Below are 24,912 nucleotides of genomic sequence, written 5' to 3' on the forward strand. Positions count from 1 at the left end.
GCCACCAGCTGTTTCACAATACTATGATTTGGAATCACTTTCTTTCTCACTTTGAGTTTATCTGTGTTAGAAAATATTAATCTGGCCTTCCACACTGTATATTTAAACCCTTAATGTGTAATCAAAGTGGGCAATGCCTCAGCCACAGGTACAATGGCAAGTGTGTTTGTTTTTGGATTGATATCTCAGGTTACTCATCAGCCAGCTGATTTTCAAGTGACAGCAGTGTGCAATGACAACTTCAAGGACCATTTCAGCAATTTTTCTAGGATTATCTGTCTGAATTCTGTAGTGTTAGTGGGACTGACATGACATTTAGTAAGTATCATTATACTGTAATGTAAACAGTGAAACTTAGGTTAGACTGATAACATTTCCTGCTACTGCATGAGCCAGTACTGCATGATCAGGTGAAGGACTGAGGTGGTAACAACTACACACTTATTATGAGTTACAGTGAGGACTTAAGATATAGAACAGCAGCTCAGATTGAGAGAAGAAGAAATTGTAACAGGACACAACTACTCCTAAAATCCTTAACTCGGAATGTTTCGTTTTGTTTACATGTGGATGAAACAAGCTTTAGAAATGCTGGAAGTTTTTCAACTTTAAACAGTTTCACCTGTTTCACCCTGCTTCCAGCCTTTGTGCTAAGCTATGCGGGCCACGTCCTGTGCTTTAACTCACAGACAATTCATCAGACATCATATAATTTCATATAATCAATTGAATTTTCTTAGAAAAGTGGTTGAAAATGATTGAAAACCTTTATTTAAAGTCAGTCTTTACTCAATTTAAGATCTGATCATTTATGTCAAAAGAAAATGAAGTGTTGCTCTTGATATTCTATGAAGTGTTCCCACTCCTGCTGTAGCAGATCTGCAGGAACATGCAGTTTAACCATTTCTTTTTGTTTATGTACTCCCGGTGCATGTGACTGACTTTATGAGACAAGCTTTATGACATGCCACTGTGTTGGCTTGGACATGTGACAAAACTATAAAAGCAACAGTCGTCAGTTGCCTGTGGTGATGCTGCTGTTTATGTGGGATTGCTTAGCATTTCTGTTAGAGAGAAAATGCATTTCAAAGCAAATAACCAGCAATGTTAAAAAGCACAATATTCTCATGAATATCAGATGAGCTGCTCTCTTCTGTTCCTTCTCAATATTAAAATGTCTCTTTGCAACGGGCTAATCTACAGATGTTATGTTTATTTAAATGTGCAGAATAAATCGGTCTGCTTGGCTCTAATGTGTTTGCTCATGCATTTCTGAAGTGGCAAAAGCTTTCCGTTGCACTGAATGCGTTAACGTATTAAATTGAGCGTGATACTGAAATGTTCACCATACTACTTGGCCAGCGGCACTTCTCTGAGGCTCATATTATTGCTTCGCACTCTTTATCTGTGAATGTGCTTATCTTATCTGGGTTCATGGTGGGAGGGGAATGTGTTGCCTTTGTTATACAGTAGCATTACATTAACAGTTGGCTCACTCGAGTTTGGTTCAGGAAAAGAGTTTTACTTGCTGCAATCAGGAGACATATTTCGTTGCATCTGGGCTGTGTCAAATGTACTGAAAGGAAGAAAAAAGAATTTTTCTTTTTGTCATGAAGAATGGCTGAGGCAGAAGTCCTTGAAACTGAGGAGGAGGGCGTTGTTACACTCGAAGAAAAGCACCTGCCAGCTACAGAAGAGACTTGCGTCAGAGTTTTATACACAACAAGGGGAGCAGAAAAGCAGGAAGATGAGAGTGACTCGGTCATACAGCCTCTGCTTCAGCACAAACATCAGGACAGCTGTGATGAGAATCACAGAGCAGACACGCAAACAGCGACAGATGGGGCTGACCGAATGACATCTGTTCCACAAGAGCTGGAATTGGCTGGCAGGGATCAGCCCGGCTGCAGTGGAAGTGTCAGGAGTTTGTGCAGCAACAGCAGTCGGCATGAATGCCCCATCTGCAGCGAGCTGTTCGACTCGCATGGTGATCACCGCATCACCTTACTTAACTGCAACCACACACTGTGCCACCACTGCACAGCCGGCATCATGAGGCGGGCCAAGGACCCAGGCCGACTGCAGTGCCCCTTCTGCCGACAGACCACCCCGTTCCCACAGTGGGAGATCAGAAGACTACAGGAGGAGTTGTACTGTAACAGTTTTTATGAGCCCGGACCAGCCCTGGTCATCAGTCCTGGCCCTGAACTCCAGACGGTCCCAGTATCTCCTCTGTGCTGCTTTGTTTTGGAGAGGCAGCTGGAGGCGCACGCACACCGAAATTTATGTGGATGCTGCGTTTACCCTTCTTGTCTTGTCAGAGGGCTGAGACTGATGCGACTACACTCCCTCTGCTTCTCCATCACTGTCCTCCTGCTGCTTTTCCTGGTGCTGCTGGGCTGCTTCCTTTACATGGTTGTTCCCCTTATAATGCTGTCCATATTTTTCAGTAATGGATAGGCTTGTAGATGGCCATTTGAGTAATTTCAGGTGTCTGATTTGGTACAAAATGGTTAATGAATTTACTGCCCGTTAACTACAAATAAATGACATGGAAGGAAAAAACAGGAAACAAACACAACAACACTGAAATACGTTTTTAAGTCACTCTGCAATGTCAAAGGTCATTTATACTTCCATTGTTTTGTAATCCTCATTTATTAGCTTTCATTTCACATAACCTGATAATTCCAGACTCACCTTTGGACTCAGTCTGTATAACAGTCATTTACTGGTGATATTATAATTGGAGAGACTCCAATTTGGAGTTGGCAAAAGCAAAATCAACTCCCAAATCAAACAATTAGCAAGTGCACATGGAGAATTAGTTTCCAAAATCACATTGAAAAATGTAATTCAGTACCAAGAAGTTCATCAGACATTTTAAAAGTATTTCTAAAACTGAAAGGACCCTGTCTTTTATCACTCTGTCAACCTCTGACTTTTGTTTTCTATGAAGTGTGCCGCTGTTTTGAAGGATTTGGTGCCATGGATAAATGGAAGTTTGTCTTGGGATCAAAACTCTTCATATCTTTCTGGGTCTTGGATTGACCTACTTCTCATCAGAACTGTGCAGATGCCATTACTGCTGCATATTCTTAGCAACAAAAACCCAGCTTGATCTCCTTTCATAGTGCACATGAGGGAGACTTGGCCCTACAATTTAATCCTTTATATCCAAGTTATTCAATCAAAGAGAGAGCAATGATGAAAGCTGGAAGAGAGGCTGCTATTTATTTAGTTTTTGCTGTTCATGGACTTGCATGTTTAAATTTGTTACTATGTATCTTTGCTATTAAATACATGTGCATAAATACTTGTATAGACTTTATGTTACATCAGCCCCCCGCAACTCCTCCCAAAACAACATTTTCTGTATGCTTGTACTGTTCAAAGTTTATTATAAAAAGTTTAGATTTAGTTTTAAAGCTTTAGTCATCAGTATTTTTATACTGATAATGGATTAAACAATTAAAGAATTGGGGACAACCCCGAAGGAAATGACTACCACTGACTCTGCAGAAACCCCCAACTCTACAAATTCACAATTTACACACAAAAAATAAATAAATTCATGTAGCTTCAACAAATGAGTCCCAGTCAAAGGAAAATAACTGCAGAGAAAGGTGGCATTGGCTCCAAAAACATCTATAATATACTTTAACATTAAAGAAGCAGGCGATAGGATTGAGAAGGGCTGTGTAGTGTGTACATGAGCAGTGGTGTACACTGTGTTAGAGACTGCTTCTGCTCTGATTGGTTGTTTTCATTCAGGCACAACGGGTTCTTGCAATGGCATTAGGAGCACAGGGAGGAGCCAGAGGAAGCTGATTTTCTCACAGATTGCCTGTCTCATGTTCTACTCTCAGGATACAGTGATAGTTTCAGCAAATATGACAAAAAGATACTTTCATAAATGTTGCCGACTGCTGCTTTAAACATGTTAAAGCCTTTGTAAAGTTGAACATTTAACTTGGTAGAACATTAATTCATAGACATGTTTGTGTATTATACATCTGCAAAAGACTTTCATCATTTTTTTGATGAAGTTTCCAAGACCTTTGGTCTCCATCATCATTGGTTTACCAATGCAAAATGGCAATAATGAGGCAGGTGACAAACAAAACAGGATTCTCAAAAATATATATTCAAAAATGGATTGATATTACTTATAGAGCACTGTATAGATATTCCACAGTCTTGTCTCTCTGTTTTAAGATGGTGAGCTGCAGAACCAGGCAATAATGGCAAAAGACGAGTTTCCTTCTACAAGGGTTATAAACTATACATATGTGTACACACATCCACATGTGTGTTCAATATAACTCACATCCACATTAAAGTCTTTAAATGCTCCACAATAATATGTTTTCCTGAGACTGAAGCCTAATTCTCCCCTGACTTGGTGGACTGTCTCAATTACTTAATCACAAATTTGGAGCTGACAGGCCTCCCTAACGTGAAACTAAAAATTGATCCATATTGATCAGGCCTGCAGCACCCCACCAGGCTGTGCAGCATGTTAACGGCTGGAAACTGGAGTCTAAAACTCCTGAGTAGTCTTTGTTTTCTCTGCAGCATGAATACTTCAGCTCGGCATCGGGACAAGCAAGCAAGTAGGCACCAAGGGGGCTCGCACATCTATAATTTATGCGAGGACTTCACACTACATGAGAAACACATCAGATAGGCAGGCATCCATCTGCAAATGACTCATTGAGGCAATCCATTTCCAAGACTTCATCAGCTCTGTTTATGTCAAAGCATGTCAGGCATGACATGACCTGCTTTGCTCCCAGCTTCGATCAGATATGATGGGTTTCATGGCAGAGGCGTCCAACAACTATGGATATCTATAGAAAATAATGCCCCTCACATATCATTATGCTACACTTCTACACACCAGTCAGCTTAGACATGTTCAGGTCACAGCAAATGTGTTGTGAAAAGCGCTCTCATCTGATGCAAAGACCAACATGAGAAGGCACACAAATTGCAGACAAATACGCTACTGTCATGCTAAGTGCTAAAGCATGTGGGCGTTTTAAGTGTGACATGCTCTGTCTGTTCGTCTCTTCCCTTTGATCTCACATTGTGCTTCAACGCGGGAGACTCCTCAACTAAGGCCACTTTTAACCATTTATAAAGATTTAAAAAAACGAAGTGAAATAATTTGTGTTTTTATCACTTATTTAGTCAAGAAAATGTTGACATTTTAAGATCTTCCTCGTGCTACCAAAGCAAAATGTCATCACCACCGCAACATCAAAAATTTAAAATGAGATGGAAAAGTTTTCAAAATCACTTAAACGACTCTCTTTATGAAAAGTACATTAAGGTAATTAGTTCAAGTTCATTTAAATGCTAAAGTGATGTAATTCTACTGCAGTATGCAGCATAGATAAACTGTAGGCGACTGTGGCTCAGAGAACCGTCCACCAATCAAAAGAATCAAGAAATCAATTCTCGGGTTCTCCAGTCTGCATGTGGACGTGTCTCAGGCAAGACACCAAACCTGCGCTTCAGTGTGTGTGTGTGTGAATGCTTAGCTTCCTCCTGATAGCAGATTGGTGACCTGCCATCGGGGTATGAATGGTGCGTGAATGGGTGAATGTGAATGTAGTGTTGTGTAAAGCACACTGAGTGGTCGAAAAGAATATACATCTCATTGACAATATATTGTCATATATATTGTCAATATATTGTATTGAATAACAGCCCTTTTAAAACACACACACAGATACAAACGGAGGATTGTGTGGGTGGTATATGAGTCTGTATTACATCTGTGTGGGCGAACAACTCAAAGTGTGAACTCAAGAGCATGTTCGTGTGTAAGCCTTCAGTGATCTTTGTGTGACAGATTGCGTGCCAACCTTATTTTCCTGCATCATTCTCACTGTGCAGGAGACTCTCTAAAGGACTCGTGTGTTGCTCCAGCAGCTAAGAAGAAAACTTTCTGTATATTGGCTGCAGAGCAGATTGGTTCAGCTTTATTGGCGTGTGAGTGGGCTGGAGGAGAGGCAGAGAAGAGCTCCATAACCTCATTTAATAAGAGGCCACAACTCCGTCAGTGCCATCCAGTAAGTGGTGACTTTACAAACTGGCTGCGGTAGTCGTGCCGAGGTTGGGAGGGAAACCATTAGGTGTTCTGCTCAACATTATTATTTTCTCTGTCATTTCTCTGGCATTTTCACGGTGGAAATCCTGGAAGCAACCAAACAAACCAGCCACAGTCTGTCCAAATGCAACCTATTAAAATCTTCTGTTCTGGGCATGTTTCTTTAGTACGGTTATGTAATAGATACCAAAAATGTCTTCTTTCTTTTGAAACTATAATATTGTTGTTTTGCATTAAGGGTGTTTTCTTCTGCTGCTTTTATGTTATATATGCTGGTTTTATGCTGTTTTCAAAGTTTTAGTCACTGTCCAGGAAAAAACTGTGGACCTCCATACTCATTTTGAGAAAATTCTCTGACCCTCTAAAAACCATTAAATGATCTCATCTTTGTGGAAAGGACACATTCACGACGCTTCAAACAAGCCTGTTTTTCTTCTTTCATGAATTAGACAGCAATGGTTTGAAAACGTCTACGTGGTCAAACTACTACATTCAATCAACTCTCTTGCTTAATCTTCTTAATACTTTTTGTGAAGAATGTCTGGAACCCATAAAGGTTTTAGTATCCACTTTAACAGTACACGTATATAACATTTACCTTGTCTAAAGTCATGAAAGGAAAGACTGAGCAGATCATATTTGTGATGATTTTTGGAAGCACACAGCCAGCAGCTGATGAATGATGATTTCTTAAGCCTTGTGATTAATTTATCAGCTCTCTGCATCACAGAGAGACATCACAGTGTTGTGTGATTTATAATTCACAACACTGTTGGGTGATTTTATACTGGCCTCATTTCCAAAACACCTTTTTCAATAGCAGCAATTGTTAACATTAATACTAAAACACACAATACGAATCCCCTTTGAGCAAAATACTCAAATACCTGACCATCAATAATTCCAATAAAATGATAAAGGCCCATTGACTTCTTTTTCCTTTTCATTTTTGCTTGCATTTTGTTTTGTTGCAGTGATTTATTTCCTGCTGTGATAAATAAACCCACTGTTTGCTTACCAGAGAATAATTCCACCCTGTAAAGATCCCCATTTGTGTGCGCGCGTGAACGTGCGCCTTTTGAAAAAAAAAAACGTGTTTCCAAGGTAACAGGAGGTTGATTCTGCTCATGTTTGTAGCTGCGAGGATGCTCCCAACAGTTACTTAAACAGTCCAAAGCGCAGGGTCAGACAGTTATACCACCATGATAAAGACACAAGACAGTAACATGATTGACGAGCTGTTACATACGAGAGTTACATGAAAAATCAGACACTCCTCTCAGTTTGGAGGAAAATAATGTGTCCATGGCTCAACTGTGACCTGAAACCCGCTAGATTGGAAGAAACACCTCCCTCCATCTGCTCCTGTATAATCAGAGCAAAGCCTACATATTAATCTGAATTAATTTTGCAGACTATCCACACCCTGCAGGTATGCAGCCCAGCGCTGCGTGTGCATTTCATGTCACATCATAACGAGCATGGTGCTCCGCTGTATTTTGAACAAGTGTGCGCATTTATTTTTCATACGATCAGCATCATCATCATCTTCTTCTTCTTCATCACCACCATCACAGCAGCAGCAGCAGCAGCAGCAGAACGCCAACGCGCAAAACCCAGGGTAGGGATCCGATACGGCGGGAGCGCGCAGCAACACCGCGGCGCGCATGCACAGCTGTCAGGACCAAGGACAGCAGCCGTTGAGCCCGGAGCGAGCAGCCAGCATCGGTTTGATCAGTCCGCACTGAGCGCACGGAGCAGCGGCTGGAGGGAGCCATCCACACCCCTGGGGAGGGAAGCGCACGGAAGCTCGGACTATGGTTTGACTCTTTCTTCAAAACCGTAGGGGGGTTTCTGCAGAGGACAGCAAAAAAAAAAAGGTGGACAATGCGGTGTGGATGTCCCCAGCTGACAGCCTGCCCCTAATATAATCATGCACATTCCTCCGCATTGCACATAAATCAACCTATTTTTTCGGTCCTCTCCTTCCTTTTTTTGGACTCCCCCCCTCCCCCTCGCTCACACCGCCCACCTGGATCGTGTCTGCAGTCTGCATTCAACTGGCTGAGCCGTGCTGCTGTCCAGAAGCTGGTCCAGCCGACCCGCCACCGGGGAGAAAAGCGACCGGGTTGCACTGTGCTGTTTGGTGGTCCTCACGATGCGTCTGTTTCTGCTGGCGGTGCTCCTCTCGTGCTCCTGCGCGCGGGCCGGCTGCGAACCGAAAATCGTGAACATCGGGGCCGTCCTGAGCCAGAAGAGATACGAGCAGGTCTTCAAAGATGCCGTGACCCAGGCCAACCAGGTCTACGGCAGGGACAAATTCAAGCTGACTGCCATCTCCGTAACTCACAAACCCAACGCCATCCAGATGGCTCTCTCCGTGTGCGAGGACCTCATCTCCAGTCAGGTAGTTTACCGCCACCTCTGCATGCGCGCTAAAGCAAACAAACGTCTCATTCATCACTGAAGCATAGCCCCAAACTCAGGCTACATGTGATCCATGTGCACTCCTGTTAGATGCGTCGTTTTGGAGGAACACAATCCCTATGCCTTGCAGCAGAAACTTGGTATGTTTGTGTCAGATGTGTTTTCTCACCCAAGGGCCACAGAGGGGGGTAAAAGACCAGATAGAGAACAGTTACCCATTTCTCCAAAGCCTCACACTAGCAGTCTAACTGTATGCATGAGCATACATGTATAGAAACACAAAAAGTAATCAGCACGTACATTATTACAGGACAGTCATTTGTCCAATTTGGCTTCCGTTCTACCCTTGTAGCCTACACAACCAATAAATGAGTCCACCTTATATAATTCTAATACAGCGAACTCCCCAGAGAGCCATCTGTTTTACAGATACCCAGAAATAGGCTTTGTTTTGGGGCATATCTCGGATGAGAGGGCAACTGTACATTTCAGGACGCACAGCTGCAGATCTAGTGAACTGCAAAGGAAGCAATGAGGAGTGAAAATGTGCAATACGTCAGTTACAATTAACAACTTGGCTTTGTGTGTGTGTGTGTGTGCTGCATGGTAACATTTTGGCAAGAGGAGGCTGACAGCGCTGTGGACAGTTTGAGCGTCTGTATGTTGTCCTTCAGGTCTGGATCACTCACTCAGCTGCAGTCTCTGTGACATGATGCAGGGGTAACATAAGCAACCGCTCTGTTTTTTTGAAGATTCTTATTTAAAAAGTGCTTAAACGCAGATTTTGCAGGGATGGATAATCCGTCAGTAATTCAACAAGCCTAAAGATTCATACCATATGTGCTGCAGATGTAAGAAACAAAACATATCTCATAAGTAATGTATGATATATATGAGTGTGTATGCCGCCTTTGAGAGTTGTTGAAACACCGAAGCACAATGAAATGCGCCATGCATCCTCTCATGTGATGCTCAACACGGCTTTTATTGTGTCATAGCATGTTGAGGCTTAAAGGCTCTCTCGCTCTCGCTCCTCTTTCTCCCACACACATAATTAGGCTTCATGAGAGCAAAAAAAAAAAAAAGAAACACCCACCGCTTCAGTGCTGCTTTCATGTCCTAGGTCCTCTGCTTAGTGTGATGACTCTAATAAACACAGGCTTGTAGAATAATACTGTACGCACCCAGTCTCCTGTCACATGTTCACCCAAAGCATGAACGTGCAGTCCAACCCATTACGGTACAGATTACACCGACAATGGTTCAGTTCTCTACAAACCCCCACTCGTCTTGTAAATTGGACAGAATCACACTTAATTTGGATTTAGGTCCATGGGAAGTTTAATCAGATGAGATTGGCTTGTAGGCGATAACAGTTACTGAGAAGGGAAGTGTGTGGCAGATGGAGGAGTAGATGCCTGGGAGCAGTCCTTGGAAGATAGACCTCATTTTTGACCCAACCATACGGACTGCTCACATCCAATAATCCTTGCCTGCACAGCCATGCCAACTTTAGTCCTCTTCCTTCACATCTCCAAGGCAGTTCCTAAGGTTGAGCTCACAGAAATTCTTTTCCTACTAGAGCAGTTGGCCAGCTTTGCTTTGCTTAACACAGGGATAAGACTAAACCAAACAGCCTCTAATTAATATTAGTCTGCCAGCACACACAGTGAAAACATTTCGAATGGAGGAAAAGATTTCTTTGCTCCACTATTTCTTTGTCATAGATGCGTTTGTCCTTGACTACAATTTATGTAGACATTCATGCTTCAGAAATGTTATTTTTAACCTGTTATACAACATTGTACAGCAGCAGATGCATCCACTAAAAGATGACTACATTGTATTGAAAGTGCACAAGCACTGAATTCATCTTGAGGTAGAAAAGCAGACGTTTCAGCCTGGATTACAGACCAGGCAAAGCAAGCAACTGCTGCGAGGCCCCAGATGCTCAGGGGCCCAAGCTGCCCTACATCCAGTGTGGCATTCAGTTAGTGATCATTTGTCTCACTATAAATAATTGAGGCGGCTCTGACATCCGTGCCTGAACTAGACGCTCTGTTGTAAAAAGGTCTTTGTATTTTCATTTTATGCTACTTTCTACTTAAACTCCACTACATTTCAGAGGGAAAGAATACACTTTTTTAGTACACTACATTTATGTAGCAGTTGTAGTTACTAGTTACTTTACAGATTTGGAATATTTATACTAATGTATTGTGATGTATTAGCATAGATTAAGATACCTAGCAGTATATGAAATAATTAGATTAAAACCCCACCTTGAACATGGTAATTATAATCCAGTATATGATTCTGAAACGGGCTGTTCTGCATAATGAGTACTCTTGCTAGTATATTTTGGTGCAAAAACTTTTGTACTTTTATGTAAGTAAGATTTTGAATGCAGGACTTTCAATTGTAACTGTAATTTTACATTGTTGTGTCGCTTCATTGAATATTTCTTTCATCACTGCTAACACAGCCAAACTAATTTGTGGAATTTGGGGGGCTCAAAAGGGGTCCACGTCTCACTTTTTGCCCTGGGAACAGCTACCAGGCTAATGATGAAATCTTGATACTTAAACACCCGTTCTTCTATGCTGAAATCAACATTTTGTCATGTAAACATCATGCAGTCATCCTTGCAAGCGTGCACAGGATGTGCTGTTTTTTATGCTAACAAACATAATCAAGTCTTGTGTGCATTGTTTCCTGTTAATGTCACACTATATACAGACAAACAAGACTGGTTCATGTATTTGTAGTCTTTTCTTCATAGTTGTTTGGTGTGAACAATGAAAGAATTAAGGTCTATTTTATTTACTAAGAAGGATAATGGATATTTTGCACCTTCCCATGTGTGTTTCTGCGTATGCTATGTGTGATGATTTTTTGAATATGGTTATATGTTTGTGGTATATTGTTTGCAAGAATGAGAGAGCTAAAAAAGAAAGAAAGAAAGAACGAAAACCTGCAGCATGCTTAAATTAGATTCCTCTAAGACTCTATCAGAGTATGACAAGTGATGTTACCATTTTGTCTTAATGCCAGTGTCAGAATGACAAAGTGGTGTTCTTCCACGTCTCTGCAGGTCTATGCTATCCTGGTGAGTCACCCTCCCCAGTCCAATGACCACCTCACTCCGACGCCTGTCTCCTACACTGCGGGCTTCTACCGCATCCCCGTGGTGGGGCTCACCACCCGCATGTCCATCTACTCAGACAAGGTAAGTGATCGATGAGGGAGATGTAAAGAGAGATAGAGAGAGAGGAAAACAGGAAGAGAGTGAAAAGAGAGCGAGGGAGTAAGGCGCTCCCCCGGGACGGCTTCAAAAGCTTCCTAGATTAAACGTCCCATCACTGTCCATTAGAGGAGCTGTGATTAAATAGGTTTCCAGCTGAAAACTGAAGGAACATCATTAATAATGCCTCTGACCTGAGTAATGTTTTGATGAAGCACAAACCACTAAAATGAAACTTTAAAGCAATCACATAAATAAAGTTCTAGAGACTTTAATAACTCAGTTTAACGTCTATTTAAGTGACATTTCTCCTGATCTTGCAAGTTGAAGGTAATCAGAGGCATTAAATACACAGATTTAAGGGAGTCTGAGGGGTCTGTGCATACACTGTAGATTAAGAGATAGAGTGCTTAGGTTTTGCATTTGTTTACCACCAAAAAACTGTTGGTATCATTCACACATGGCATCTCTCTTTCCAGAACAAATTCAGCCGCAGTCGTTTCATCTGTCAAGACACTGTATAATATTGTGTCTATGTTTTGCTAATATACAGTTCTAAAGGTGCTCTATGTGGCCAAAAGTGAACGGAACACCCAAACCTCGTTGTTCAACATCATCGTCATTCCAAAACAATGAGCTTCAATTGGCTGATGTAACAGCCTCAACTCATCTGTTAGACAAGGTTTGGTTCTGGCAAGTCTAGATCTCAGAAAACCATTAATTTTATGGCTCAATAACAAAATCTTTATATATAGAAGAGTTTTCTGATTAGCTAGACAACATCATTTGTCTCTGCCTTACAATCAGTGTTGGAAATACATGACCTGACAACACTGTGGTTAAGGTTTGACCAGGCTTAGGCACAAAAACAGCTCGGTAAGGGCTTTGGGTTAAATGACTAATTCTTACAGATTAGGGGACTGACATCACAATGGTTACAACCACCTTGTTAAGGTTAAGGCACGATCATGCTCGTTATTAGAAGATTTTTTTTTATCACTCATCCACCCTGACTTCGTCACTCAATGTTCTTTGTGGTTCTTTAACAATTTCACCCAGCTTCCTCCTTTGCTCCTGGTGGGCAACAGTCTGAAGGTGGGCAACTGAAGTGGCCAATGCTGTCACTTTCCTTGGAAGGACAGACTCCTTTGTGGGCCTGAGAGGGTCCTTCTCTAAAGTGTTCGACCACACACCATTGTCTAAAATATCTCTGTATGCTGTAGCATGAAGATTTCCCTTCACTGGCACTAAAGCTCAAACCACAAAATTAGACCCTCAGTCGACAGGGGTGTCCACATACTTATGGCGATGTTGTGTATATCACAAATAGAGACAGGTTTATTTCTCTACTTGGTGTTAACACTTAAAGAACCTTTGTCCACATGCACTTAGTGTCATGAGTCATTAATGGAAAAATGCATTCATGGCAATATGTTAATCTCTTCCTGTTTCATGCTCCTCAGAGTATCCACCTGTCCTTTCTGCGGACAGTCCCTCCCTATTCCCACCAGGCGCACGTGTGGTTCGACCTGATGCGCGAGTTCAACTGGAACCACATCATCTTGATAGTGAGCGACGACCACGAGGGGCGGGCTGCTCAAAAGAGGCTGGAGACGCTCTTGGAGGAGAGAGAAACAAAGGTGAGACACTCTGGCCGCCCCCCCCAACCCAGAGTGTGTGAGCGTGAGCGCGCGAGTGTGTAAGGTTTTTAAACCTCAAAGGTCTTCTATGTATGTAACTGTTTTCCTTTCTGTTGTGTGGCCACATTTCTTTCTCACCATTGTGTAAACATTGGCTAACATTCCTAGAGGCATCGACAGCGTCTAATGTGGTCTAATCTGACAAAAGTTTGTATGTTTATTTGCTCATCTTCACGTTGCTTTTCGCCATAGTCCAAATTATCCTGTGTCTATCCACAATGGGAGCCAAATAGTGGACTTTAATGTGGGGCTTTGCAAACCATCACAGACTGAAGTGTTTTATTGAGGCCGTGATGGAAGTCAGGTTTTTCCCTCCTCTCAGTGCGTGATGAATGGCCAGCTTCATCATTGTACACGGAAGCCTTGTGTTCATGCGCCCTGCTAGGTCATGTTCACATGATATGAGAGATGTTTTTTTCGCTCTACCAGATACCGCTGATGCATCCATTTTAAGTGTGGCTCTGAGCTGTGTATGTGGGTCAGTGAAATGCTGAAATCTTCTTTGAGCCAAAACAGACTTGAGACTGAGATGATGCGTGCCCTTTAGGAACTGAGGGAGAGGTGGGGGGAAACAACCACCATCTATTGCATCCATTTAATAAGATGAGATTACCTTGGGATATTTTTTTTTCCTGTTAGACTCTGCGATGCTTGTCCCTCTCTGGGGCTCTTTGCTGTAATTGTGTGGCAGAGTGAAATGAGTCTCGATTCAGAGATTTAATTAAATCAGAAGCTGATGAGATGCTGAGTGTGACACATACCCGAGGTAATTCACACAAGGCGGCTACAGTGAAAATGAAAGCTGCATAAATAAAGTGACTGGGATCAGAGTTGAATAGGAAAGAAATTTCAAACATTTGGATTAATCGCGTTGGATTGTGTAACCACATCCACGCAGTTTAAACGACGATACTGTCAAATCATCCAGACTGCGACTCACATTCGGAGCTACAGAGGAGAAATTTGTGTATCAAAAAGGCTTTGATGAGAATCCAGGAAGTTCCTTTTATGTTTACATAATCTGAGTTTGGATCTCACCATGAACCCATCTGTGCTTCCCATTCAATCCCATAATACTGAGAGAAGTTGCCGCAATCCTCTCTCTTCTGTGAGGCTTTACTTACACATAGCCTATATTTAGTTATGTCAGCAGGGCCAGTTCAAGCATTTTAGGGGCCCTGAGAAGGATTTATTTGAGAATCACTCTGTGCAGCCATGATAACAGTGAAAACCTGGTTGAACTCAAAGGCTGGTGATATTATATACTTATAGTCGGTCCTGCTGCAGTAAATACTCACTGAAGCATCAAATGTGTATTTGGCTAGAAATAGTCCCCTATAAAGGCACTTTTTTCTCCTGTTTGAATGACTTTTGCTAAAACCTACAGTGCCCAGTTGTTCAAGGAAATTAAAAAGCAGAGGTTTTGTCAGCTGTGAGGACATTTGGAAAATTGCTGTTGGGCACTGTAACACAATCCAAGTAAAGTTTGGTTTGTCTTGGCGCCCCCTGGTGACTAAGCATCCCGTGCAGCTACTTGGCTCATTTTAGGCTCTGACATCTCATGTGTGTCACAACATCAGCAGGATAATGAAACCTGTATTAGCTCTTTTATCACAAGCTTGTTCAAATGACACTGAACTAAACGTCTGAACTGTAAATGCAGTGACAGCTTTGACTGTTTGTTGTTAGGAGGTGGAAAAGGATGTTAGTTTGGATGTGGCAGAATGCAGCTTTGTCACATTATGCTCTAATTAAAAGAGAGAGGTATTATTCTTGCTAATCACCCTGTTGTGCTGCATAAACCTTGTAAATTTACATATTATTTTTAGCTCCGTGGCAAGTCGTTAGTGCTGTTGCACAATCGCAGGGGATCACTGTCACCAGCAGCAAAGAGGCTCTGGACACAGTGGACTTACAGAATGCAAACGTGACCAACACAACATGAAATATTAATGCCTGACTGAGGATACAAAAATAGCGTGCTCACAGAATCTCTGGGGGGAAAAAAGGACAAAGCATTTTTTTTCTCCACAATGCTGCTTGATGTTAAAGGGATTTCTACGTACTGAAGATACACAAAATCTCTCATTTTATGCTACAATTCTAAATGGTAGTCACTTTATAATTACGCAGAAGATAAAGTGCTATGGTTGACTAAACTGGACTGTGGTTAAAATGTTCTTATCACACAGTATTTCCACTTTTATTTCCTACAATTTGGGGTGATTAGATCATATTGTTCTTCCATCTTTTAAAAGACTCACAGAATATTAGAACATTTCCTAAGCAAAACAAGGAAATGGAGTTAGCGTTATTATCTATAGGCACTGACATTTTATTCTTGTGTTTTCATTGCACCAGAACACCATTTCCAATCCTTCAGTTTGCATAAAATCGTTTCTTTAAATCTGATGATTCGGGCTTTAACGAGTACGTCTCAACATTTAAAACAACAGTTACTCAAATTAACGTGACTAACACAAAGATCACAGCAGCATTAACTTACAGAAAGTCTTAAAAGTTTTATGTTGTGAATGGAAGAGTTTCTGGACGGCGTTTGGTGAGAATTTGCTTGTCAGCTTGAATACTGTACTGATGCATAGTCACCGTCAACTTTGTGAAGGGGGGAAACGGACCCAGAGTGCACCGAGGTGTGAACTGTGAAGCCAGGCAGCTGTGAAGGAAACTCTGTGAAGCAGAAAGACGATGTGTTTTCCTGCAAAATGGCTCCCTGGCTCAGGCAGGACTCCCAAGTGTCTCCTCTTACAGAACACAGAACCAGACTGGAATCCAAAATGGTGACGCCTGTGTCTGGATTCAGTTTAAACTGCTTAGCAACTACCAAGAGCCAGTGTGTACTGTGACCAAATTCTATAATACTGTTATTGAAAGCAATATGTGTTATATAATCTATATACAATGTGTTTTTAGTGGTTAGTATACAAGAAGAAAAAAACGATACCTACTGGAAATGAGAACAACTTTTGAATACCATTGCCAATTAAACTTCACAAAGAGGAAGCAAAATGTTTTTCTTACAGATGAAATAAATTTTTTTTCAAAATCTTTCAGTAGCAGTCCCACACAAACATTCATTATTAAGTTTCATTTTGTGCAGCCTTGATTAGAGTGTGAATCATCGGCTTGTGTTTGTGATATAAGCTCAATTAAGTTTTTTTTTTCCCTTTTCGATTTGATTCGATTTGAATTTGTATAACACCGTTACATTTATGGCCATGAAAAAAAAATACATACAGTTAACATTTGATGCAGATGTCATAATGGTTTTGATGTGCTGTTCTAGAGCAGTCTGCAGCCTCTGATGCAAGTAATTTGGAGCTGGTGAAAATGTTGTGTCACCTCAACAGATGGTTGGATAGATGAGACGTTTCCTCGTGCAGTTTTCAAGAAGCTCTTCAGGTTTCTCTAAAAAGCCTAAAATGTGATCATACTTTGGACTTCGTGGTGTGTTTGTGTAGTGTTGAAGATCTGATGACTGTCGTTATCACCAGTTTGTTTGTTAAAAGTTTCCAGTTGTGTAATGTTAGTTTCCATTAAGAGAGGAAACAAACCAGATGGCAGAGTTACTGAGCTTCGTTTTAGTTTTTTAAGTCTCAAAGCATTGTGTAGAGGTTCTTGCTGGAGCCAGTCACTGACAATCTTTGCGTTGAATACAACGAATACATTTCCCTTATATGATATTTTTACTTCACATGATTTTATTATTATTATTATGAAGCCATCATCCCTGATGTTGTTTGCAAGCCCCACTGTTAAAGATCCCAATTTGAAGCAGAAAAGTGGAGATTTGTTGGAATGCTTTACTGCCCTCCATTTTCAACTGTTTATAATATTTTTCTGTGTCTGCATATTTTCTCTGTGCACATTACTCATCAGAATAAAAAAAGGAACTATGAAAACCTCGACCAACTGTCCTATGACAACAAGCGAGGACCTAAGGTATATTTGCATGGTCAATGCACGCCGCCCACCAACTTTCCAAACGTAGCAACTAGAAACCAGCCCAAACCAGTCACCAGCCGACCCAGAAATGTCCCTCTCTTGGTAGCACGTGTTTTCTTTAATTTTTACTTTGAGACATTTCCCTTTAATTTAAATGAAGAATGATTTTGTTATGAAAAAATCTATAATTTTCGGTCATTCCAGGAAAAAAAAAAGAAATCAGTGAACAGCGCCCCGCTTTTATCATTTTCATTTTCTCCTTCAATAAAGGAATGCATGTACTCAGAACACACACTCACACACAAAAAGAGTTTGCAAGTCCATTCCTTTGTGGAGAACCGGTAGTGTGGGACAAAACCGTTTCCCAGATGCTACTTCCTCCTGTTTTGTAGCACTTCCCTAGTTTTCAGCAGTTTTTTGTTGGGGGAAAACGTCCCCCTCACCCCCTTCACCCGTTTTTAGTTACTGGTTGCATTGACCTTCTTCTTCCCCCTACCTAACACATGCACGTCCTTCTTTGGAGCCTTGATAACCCTCAGTTTGCATGCGAACAAATGCAAAAGTTTTTTTTCCCTTCAAGCTTTTTTTTTTTTTAGTTCAGCCGGTTCCCCTGGATCGCTTTCCTTTTTATCTCTGTCTCCCGTTTTCAAACAAAATCGGCCAAGCTCGAACCAAGCAGGTAAAGAGGCAGCATGGTGTCTAAGGTAGGGAAAAGTAGCTGGCTTGACCTTTCTTATGCCCTGATCACAGGCAGAGAAAGTCCTCCAGTTCAGCCAGGAGACTAACTTAACTGCCCTGCTGCTGGAGGCGAAAGAGCTGGAGGCTCGAGTCATCATCCTGTCCGCCAGGTGAGAGTACACATAAGTACACTTAAGTACACTTAAGTACACTTAAGTACACATAAGTACACACAAGTGCACATAAGTACACATAAGTACACAAAGAGAGCATTAATGTCAAATACGCCTCACGCCTATGACCAAAGATGGAATTGGCGGAAAAATGCAAGCAAGATCATTTTGATTGTATTAGGGCTGCAGTTAACAATTATTTTCATTATCAATTAATCTCCTGATTGATTTCTCAACTAACTGTTTTGCCTATACAATGTATGATTTCCAAAGATTCAGTCTTTATGTTTTCAAACCCCATTAAATTGTGTTTAATTTATTTAAATTTCTAATTAACCCTAACCCTCATTTCTAACATAAGACAAAGAAAGGAGACAAAGGAGGAGTTGAAATCAAGGATTTTTTGGTATTTTTGCTTGAGAAATTACTTAAACAATTAATGAACAAAATAATTTTGGATCATTGTCTGTGGATCTACTAATTGTTTAATCAGCTCTGTCTTAAACTCAACTATTTAAATCTTCCTGTGGGACCCAGCTGTGGATCCTTGTGTTCAGTTAAAGGTGACATCTAAATTATGTCTGTGTTTTTCAGATGGTTTTAGGAAAATGTACAAATGTTTTTTAAGCAAATGTGTCAGGGAAAATCAGGGACTGATTTTACCGTTTCACCTGACAACATCACCCCTGTTTTCCTTTGCCATTTTTATGGAAGAGCGCCCTTTGCTCCACTGGAGTCAACGTCCCGGAACATGTCATAGACATTTTCTAACCAGAGGAGACAGGGCTTAGAATAAAAAAAAAAATCTGGCATGCTAGTCTTTTTGTCAGGATGATCAGAGATGTCACGTCAGTTTTCTTTCACTATGACACATGACACCAGATGAAACAGGTAACCGTTGTGCCCTGCACTCATTTTCATTGTCCATTTGGTCAGAAATTAGAAATATTAGGCCGATGTTGTGTAGCCTGATCCTGATCCTGATCCTTTTAAATATGTAAATGATACTGTTGCAAAAAGTGTGTTTTTGTAACTGAAAAGCTAATTCAAAATTCAAAAGGATAATCAGAGCTCAAGAGATTAAAAGTCAGGGCATCCTGCTAGCTGAACGTTCAAGGAGGCAGATTGTCCCTTCAGCTCCAAATAAACTTCCCAACTCCCAAACAGCTGCAAATGACTCAGTCCTAAGAATGAACACAAAATTCCCTCCTTACTCTTTCTTCAGCATTCTCTAATGTAAAAGGAAAAAAATCTTGTCTTTTCTCCAACATGGCAACCTCCAGTGAGGAGGACGCTGCTGCTGTGTACAAGGCTGCCCGCTTCCTCAACATGACGGGCTCGGGCTACGTGTGGCTGGTGGGCGAGCGTGAGATGTCGGGTAAAGCCCTGAGCGAGGCGCCAGACGGTACGTTCATCCAGCAGAGATCAGTGGGAATATACGTGTGAACCCCCGGCTTTACTCGGAGGCCGTTCATAACACATACAGGATTAGAGGGATTAACCGTTTAACGATGGATGCATTACATGATTAACTGTATGACTGTTTGTTGTCTGTTGAGCGTTTAAACGTTTAAGCATTATGTGTTTAAAGGTTTAAATGTGCTGTGGGTCTATAGTACACTCAGTTTTTGGTTTAAATGCGTGTGTCCTGGATTATCCAAAGGTAAATTCATTGTGCTATTCTGCCATATTAATACCCTGGTTTCTAATGAATTGTAAAGGGAGACTATTGCAACAGATAACTGATAGAATGGTAAGCTACATCAGCCTTTCTTGTCTCCATTCCTGGATTTTTCGCACAAGTCTCACACTATTTTATCACTTTGTGGTCACAAGCGTTGAACGTCTTCCCCCCTTCCCCGGGCACTCTGACACAACCAACCCCTGCAGAGCGTTTGTTGTCCTATCCACATCCAGTCTCTTCCACCTCCACTACTGCAGCTTCTTCGAGGAGTCTGCAAGACTGACGGACCTGGTTGCAATCAGAAAACTTAGCTGAAGTTGGATTCTTGCTTGTTTCAGTTTAGGTCTGATGGTATTTTTTGTTTTTTCCCAACACGAATAATGCTTTGCCTGTGCTGATTCCCAGACCCTAGCTGATGGGACCAAATATATATATATATATATGTTTATCCAACTTCAAGGGACTCTTTATACATGCTGTGAAAAGGTCATCTGTGGCAACATCAGAAAAATGATCCATTTATTCAGTGGCCTTGTCTCATAAATGACAAGATGTAGATATTTTCTGAGTCCTCTTCCCTAAGATTAACACGCACAGTGAAGATGGATCATGCAGCTGATGTCTGACCTTTATTCAGATGTCTAAACTGGAGGCCCTATAAGTTTTTTTTCCACTTTGCGCATTGCAAAAGGATCCTTGGAGGCTGTATTCGGCTCAGTTCAGTGATTATCTTCTTTTTATCGGCCTGGCTTCAGGTCTGATTGGCCTCCAGCTCATCAACGGGAAGAATGAGTCAGCTCATATCAATGATGCAGTGGCTGTCGTGGCTCAGTCCATCCAGGAGCTCTTTGAGAAGGAGAATATCACAGAACCCCCACGAGGGTGTGTGGGCAACACCAACATCTGGAAAACGGGGCCACTCTTTAAACGGTATGCTTGAATACAGATGTTTGCTCCACATGTTTTCTTTTACTGATATAGATGATAAAGGTGGGATTTAAAAGTCATAAAAAATACAGATCCAATACATAAATTCTTAGAATTTTATTTTGGTTTTATTGTCTTTTAATGCATCTTCTCTTAAGCTTTAACTATTCATTTTGTTGCGCTTTTATTATCTTTTACATGCAATTAAATCAAGTGTCTTGTTTGTATTGTGTTATATGTCCCTGTAAAGCACTTTGAATTGCCTTGCGTCTGAAAGGTGCTATACAAATACATTTGCTTTGCCTTGCCTTTAACTATGAGACCAGCTCATTTCAAGAACAGCTAATTTCAGTTTCATAAATTTGTTTGCCTAAGTTTGCCTAATTTCTGACTTGTTGAGTCTGAATTGTGGACATTTTCATGATTATGATTATATATAAATATTAACAATTGATCAGCTCTGCAGTTCCCCTCAATTCTTAAAACTTGTTCCTATTTTTGCTAGTTTTGACTGGAAAGCTCCCTTATAAAGTTACAGTTTTATCAGGTTTTCCAGAAGGAACCAGAAACCCTGAGTTTCGACTGACCCACTCAAAGTAGCGTAACACAAAACAAGTGTTATGACAGCAGATATCATCGCAGCTCAACAACCACAGCTCAGCCTCGTTTGTCACATTTTCAACAAAAAAATGTGACGAACCAGTCATGTAAAAGATGACACACGATATCTACGCATGAACACGTGTGCACTCATTCACGCAAATAATCATTTTCATTTGCTTGCAACAGTGTGCTGATGTCATCTAAATACCCAGAGGGACTCACAGGTCGCGTGGAGTTCAATGATGATGGAGACAGGAAGTACGCCCACTACAGTATACTCAACTACCAGAAGAGTCGACTCATTCAAGTCGGCATATACAACGGAACTCAGGTAAGCTGCCAATCAGAGGTCCCGCTCACCTGTTTGAATTGTGAAACAGATTTGGAGTATTTCTTTCCATATTTTATACTATGTCTTCTACGTGTGCATAGTCATCTATTTTTATTTTCATTTTTTATTCACACTGGACATGCAGCTCCAGTTTTCTATCTATAGTACAATGCAGTTAATGTAGGGCAACTCCACAGATCTCAGCCTGTGCATAAAACATAGTGTCATAGTGAATTTGGGAGTTATTTGAAATGTTTGCCGTTGTTTTTATTACTGTAATGAATTGGAACATACAATTTTCAAGCAAGATTTTTGAGTTCCTATTTAAAATTTGCCAGCTGATTTTGCTCGGATAGAGTGCTGTAGCATCTTGTAATGTTTGGTTGACTCATGCTTTGCCATGAACCATGCAATTTATTTCTGCACTGCAGGGCAATTGTAGACTTGGAGCTTAGAGACAGGAGCTGCATGTATTTGAAAATGAAACCTAACCATGTCCTTCATGAGTATACAATATAAAGTAAATATTTTTTTTTAAAAAACACACAAGTGCTGATCATTTTACGAAGCACAACCTATTTTTTTTTAGAGATGTTCCCCCACTGGTCTCCACTTATTTCAATATGATGTGGAAATTAAGATGCTGACATTCAAGATTTTAGTGCCACATTCTCAGTACAGGTAGTCTTTTGTGTTAGGCTTCAAAACAAAAACATCATATATGAATCCAGCTCTTCATCAGTGGAAGGACATGGAAATGGATTCTTTCTTAGAATTGCATCACCATACCACCAGATCATTATTCGACAAAAAAGAAAAAGGGCATAATATTCACTGTATTGGGCTTTCTGCCTCGTGCAATTTTCAAGGCATTGCATTTTGCACTGAAAACTTGAAAATGTATGCTTTAACAAACGTTCTGCATAATATGCAATTTATTTTATTTGATCATTACAGTTCAATCTCGACCCCAGGAAAGGTCATTGGAGGAGAGGTCACTCCATGACAAGTGAAGTGTGAGAAATGCAGCTGAAAACACTGGGAAAAGCTACTTAGTTAGTTAGTGTAAAGATAAGTTTGTGATTACTTTATTCCTCGGTAGTTGGTGGTTATTTAAACAGGCCAGCCATGCAAACACAGCAAATAGTTAAGACTGCAACGATCAGCACTTCAGTTCGCTGCTGATGGGTGTGATAATAATAGGTTCCTGAACGCCTCAGGTGTAATATACAGGTCAGAGGTTGACGAAGTAAATAAAAGAACCGCTGAGCTGTGGTTATATAAAGCTGACTCATTAGTGATGCCCACCCACTGTGTTGGAGCCTCATCAGGAGCACGCCTTCTGTCAGCACTCACCTATGATATTGTATATGTGTGTGGCATCCCTGCAGGTGGTAATGAACAATCAGCGGAAGATCATCTGGCCTGGAGGAGAGACAGAGAAACCACAGGGCTTCCAGATGTCCACTCGATTAAAGGTAGGGTGCCTTCACTTTGCTGCTCCAATGTGACATTCTTGTCTACACAGATAGAGGCTGGACTCAAGTGGATATACTCGTGTTCGACAGTGCGCTGACATTTGTTTCTCAGAGGGGTGTGAAGTTAATCTATGTTCATGAAAGCAGCAGTGACATATTTGCTAAAATTTTTATCTCTTCAAATTTGTCATAGGCCTGCAAAGAAGGTCTCATCTGTATCCTTGTCGGTTATTTTTACATTCATCTGTCCGTGTGTATCTGGGAGTTTGTACGTGGATACTGTGTATCTGCTGGGTTTTTCCAAGTATTCTTTTCTCTCTCGCTGTGCTGCAGTGAAGTCCCTCAGGATCAAAACGGATCCATCTCTGGTTACGTGATAAACAGCTTTCTGTCCCGTCTGTTGTAGATAGTGACGATACACCAGGAGCCATTTGTGTATGTGAAACCCACTCAGCCGGATGGAACATGCAAGGAGGAAATGACACTAAATGGAGTCTTAATTAAAAAGGTTATCTGCACTGGGCCCAATGAGACCATCCCAGGTAACACATCAGGGACGTTTCTATTATCACTGTGCTTTTAATGCACCCGCCAAACATCCACTGGAGATGCATACATATATATGCAGTAGGTATCTATATATGTATGCATGTAGCTGAGTGTGCCATTCCGAATGAGACATTGTTGGGATGCTGGGACATGCTTGGTCTGGATGCTGTGTGACTGTGCGTGTGGCCGTCTGCAGTGCTCTGTGTCACGCATTCTGTTCAGTCTACGCCGCCAAACCAAAACAGTCTAACATGTTTCCTCAAGAATGATTGTAACTTGCAATTCTTGCTGGTTTTGTTACAGGACGCCCAATTGTACCCCAATGTTGTTATGGATTCTGTATTGATCTCCTGATCAAGTTGGCTATGACCATGAACTTTACCTATGAGGTGCACCTGGTGGCTGATGGGAAATTTGGAACTCAGGAGCGGGTTAGTTTTCCATGAACTTAGTCATATTTGTGCATGAGGCACAGTTTGCATGCAATGTCTCACATTTAATACTTTGACTTTGACTTTAATGTGTTTATTTTACTTCACTGTCAGTTGTGATTTAACTAACCATTCAGAGCTGAAGCAATAAGCAGTCATAGGGTGGACACCCACAGATATCAAATGTCCAGCAGGTGAATTATCCCATCGTCCACTGATCAAATGTCAGTTTTTGAATGTCTACAATAAAGGATTAGGCAAGCAGTAAGTATTAGTCAATTTTGAATTTGTTACAATATGAAAAGAACATAAAATCACATAAAACCAACCAACAAATTCTACCAGAGAGAAAAGGAGATCAGTTTCTTAGTGCTAACGCAGTACCACAAATTTATGTTTGTTTCTTTGTCAGTGATGCTTTTTTTCATCATTACCAAGTCTGTCGTCTTCTGACTTCAGTCTCACCTCAAGCAACTTTCTGGTTATATAACCTGGGAAATGAGTAAATGAAAGATTTCTTTTAATTAGCAAGCCAAATGGGTTTCAGTGCAAATTGAAAATATGATGGCTTGAAAAACATGGAAGAACGGTTTTTGAAAAACA

General features: G+C 41.0%; 1 protein-coding gene across 2 annotated transcripts in view; it reads left to right on the forward strand.

Annotated features, from left to right (window-relative positions):
* The first annotated feature begins 8,276 nt into the window (after positions 1–8,276).
* The window catches only part of grin1a (glutamate receptor, ionotropic, N-methyl D-aspartate 1a), a 31,826-nt gene continuing 15,190 nt past the window's right edge, over positions 8,277–24,912 (forward strand). For both annotated transcript variants that reach the window (XM_070850234.1, XM_070850235.1), the window contains exons 1-11: positions 8,277–8,528; positions 11,643–11,777; positions 13,256–13,432; positions 17,390–17,452; positions 18,206–18,303; positions 19,590–19,711; positions 20,746–20,920; positions 21,707–21,851; positions 23,243–23,329; positions 23,736–23,871; positions 24,182–24,309. In XM_070850234.1, the coding sequence (XP_070706335.1) occupies positions 8,280–8,528; positions 11,643–11,777; positions 13,256–13,432; positions 17,390–17,452; positions 18,206–18,303; positions 19,590–19,711; positions 20,746–20,920; positions 21,707–21,851; positions 23,243–23,329; positions 23,736–23,871; positions 24,182–24,309 (1,515 nt within the window). In that variant the 5' untranslated portion in view covers positions 8,277–8,279. The remainder of the gene's footprint in view (positions 8,529–11,642; positions 11,778–13,255; positions 13,433–17,389; positions 17,453–18,205; positions 18,304–19,589; positions 19,712–20,745; positions 20,921–21,706; positions 21,852–23,242; positions 23,330–23,735; positions 23,872–24,181; positions 24,310–24,912) is intronic.

The sequence above is a fragment of the Pempheris klunzingeri genome, chromosome 19 (assembly GCF_042242105.1).
Source record: "Pempheris klunzingeri isolate RE-2024b chromosome 19, fPemKlu1.hap1, whole genome shotgun sequence".
Taxonomy (NCBI): domain Eukaryota; kingdom Metazoa; phylum Chordata; class Actinopteri; order Acropomatiformes; family Pempheridae; genus Pempheris; species Pempheris klunzingeri.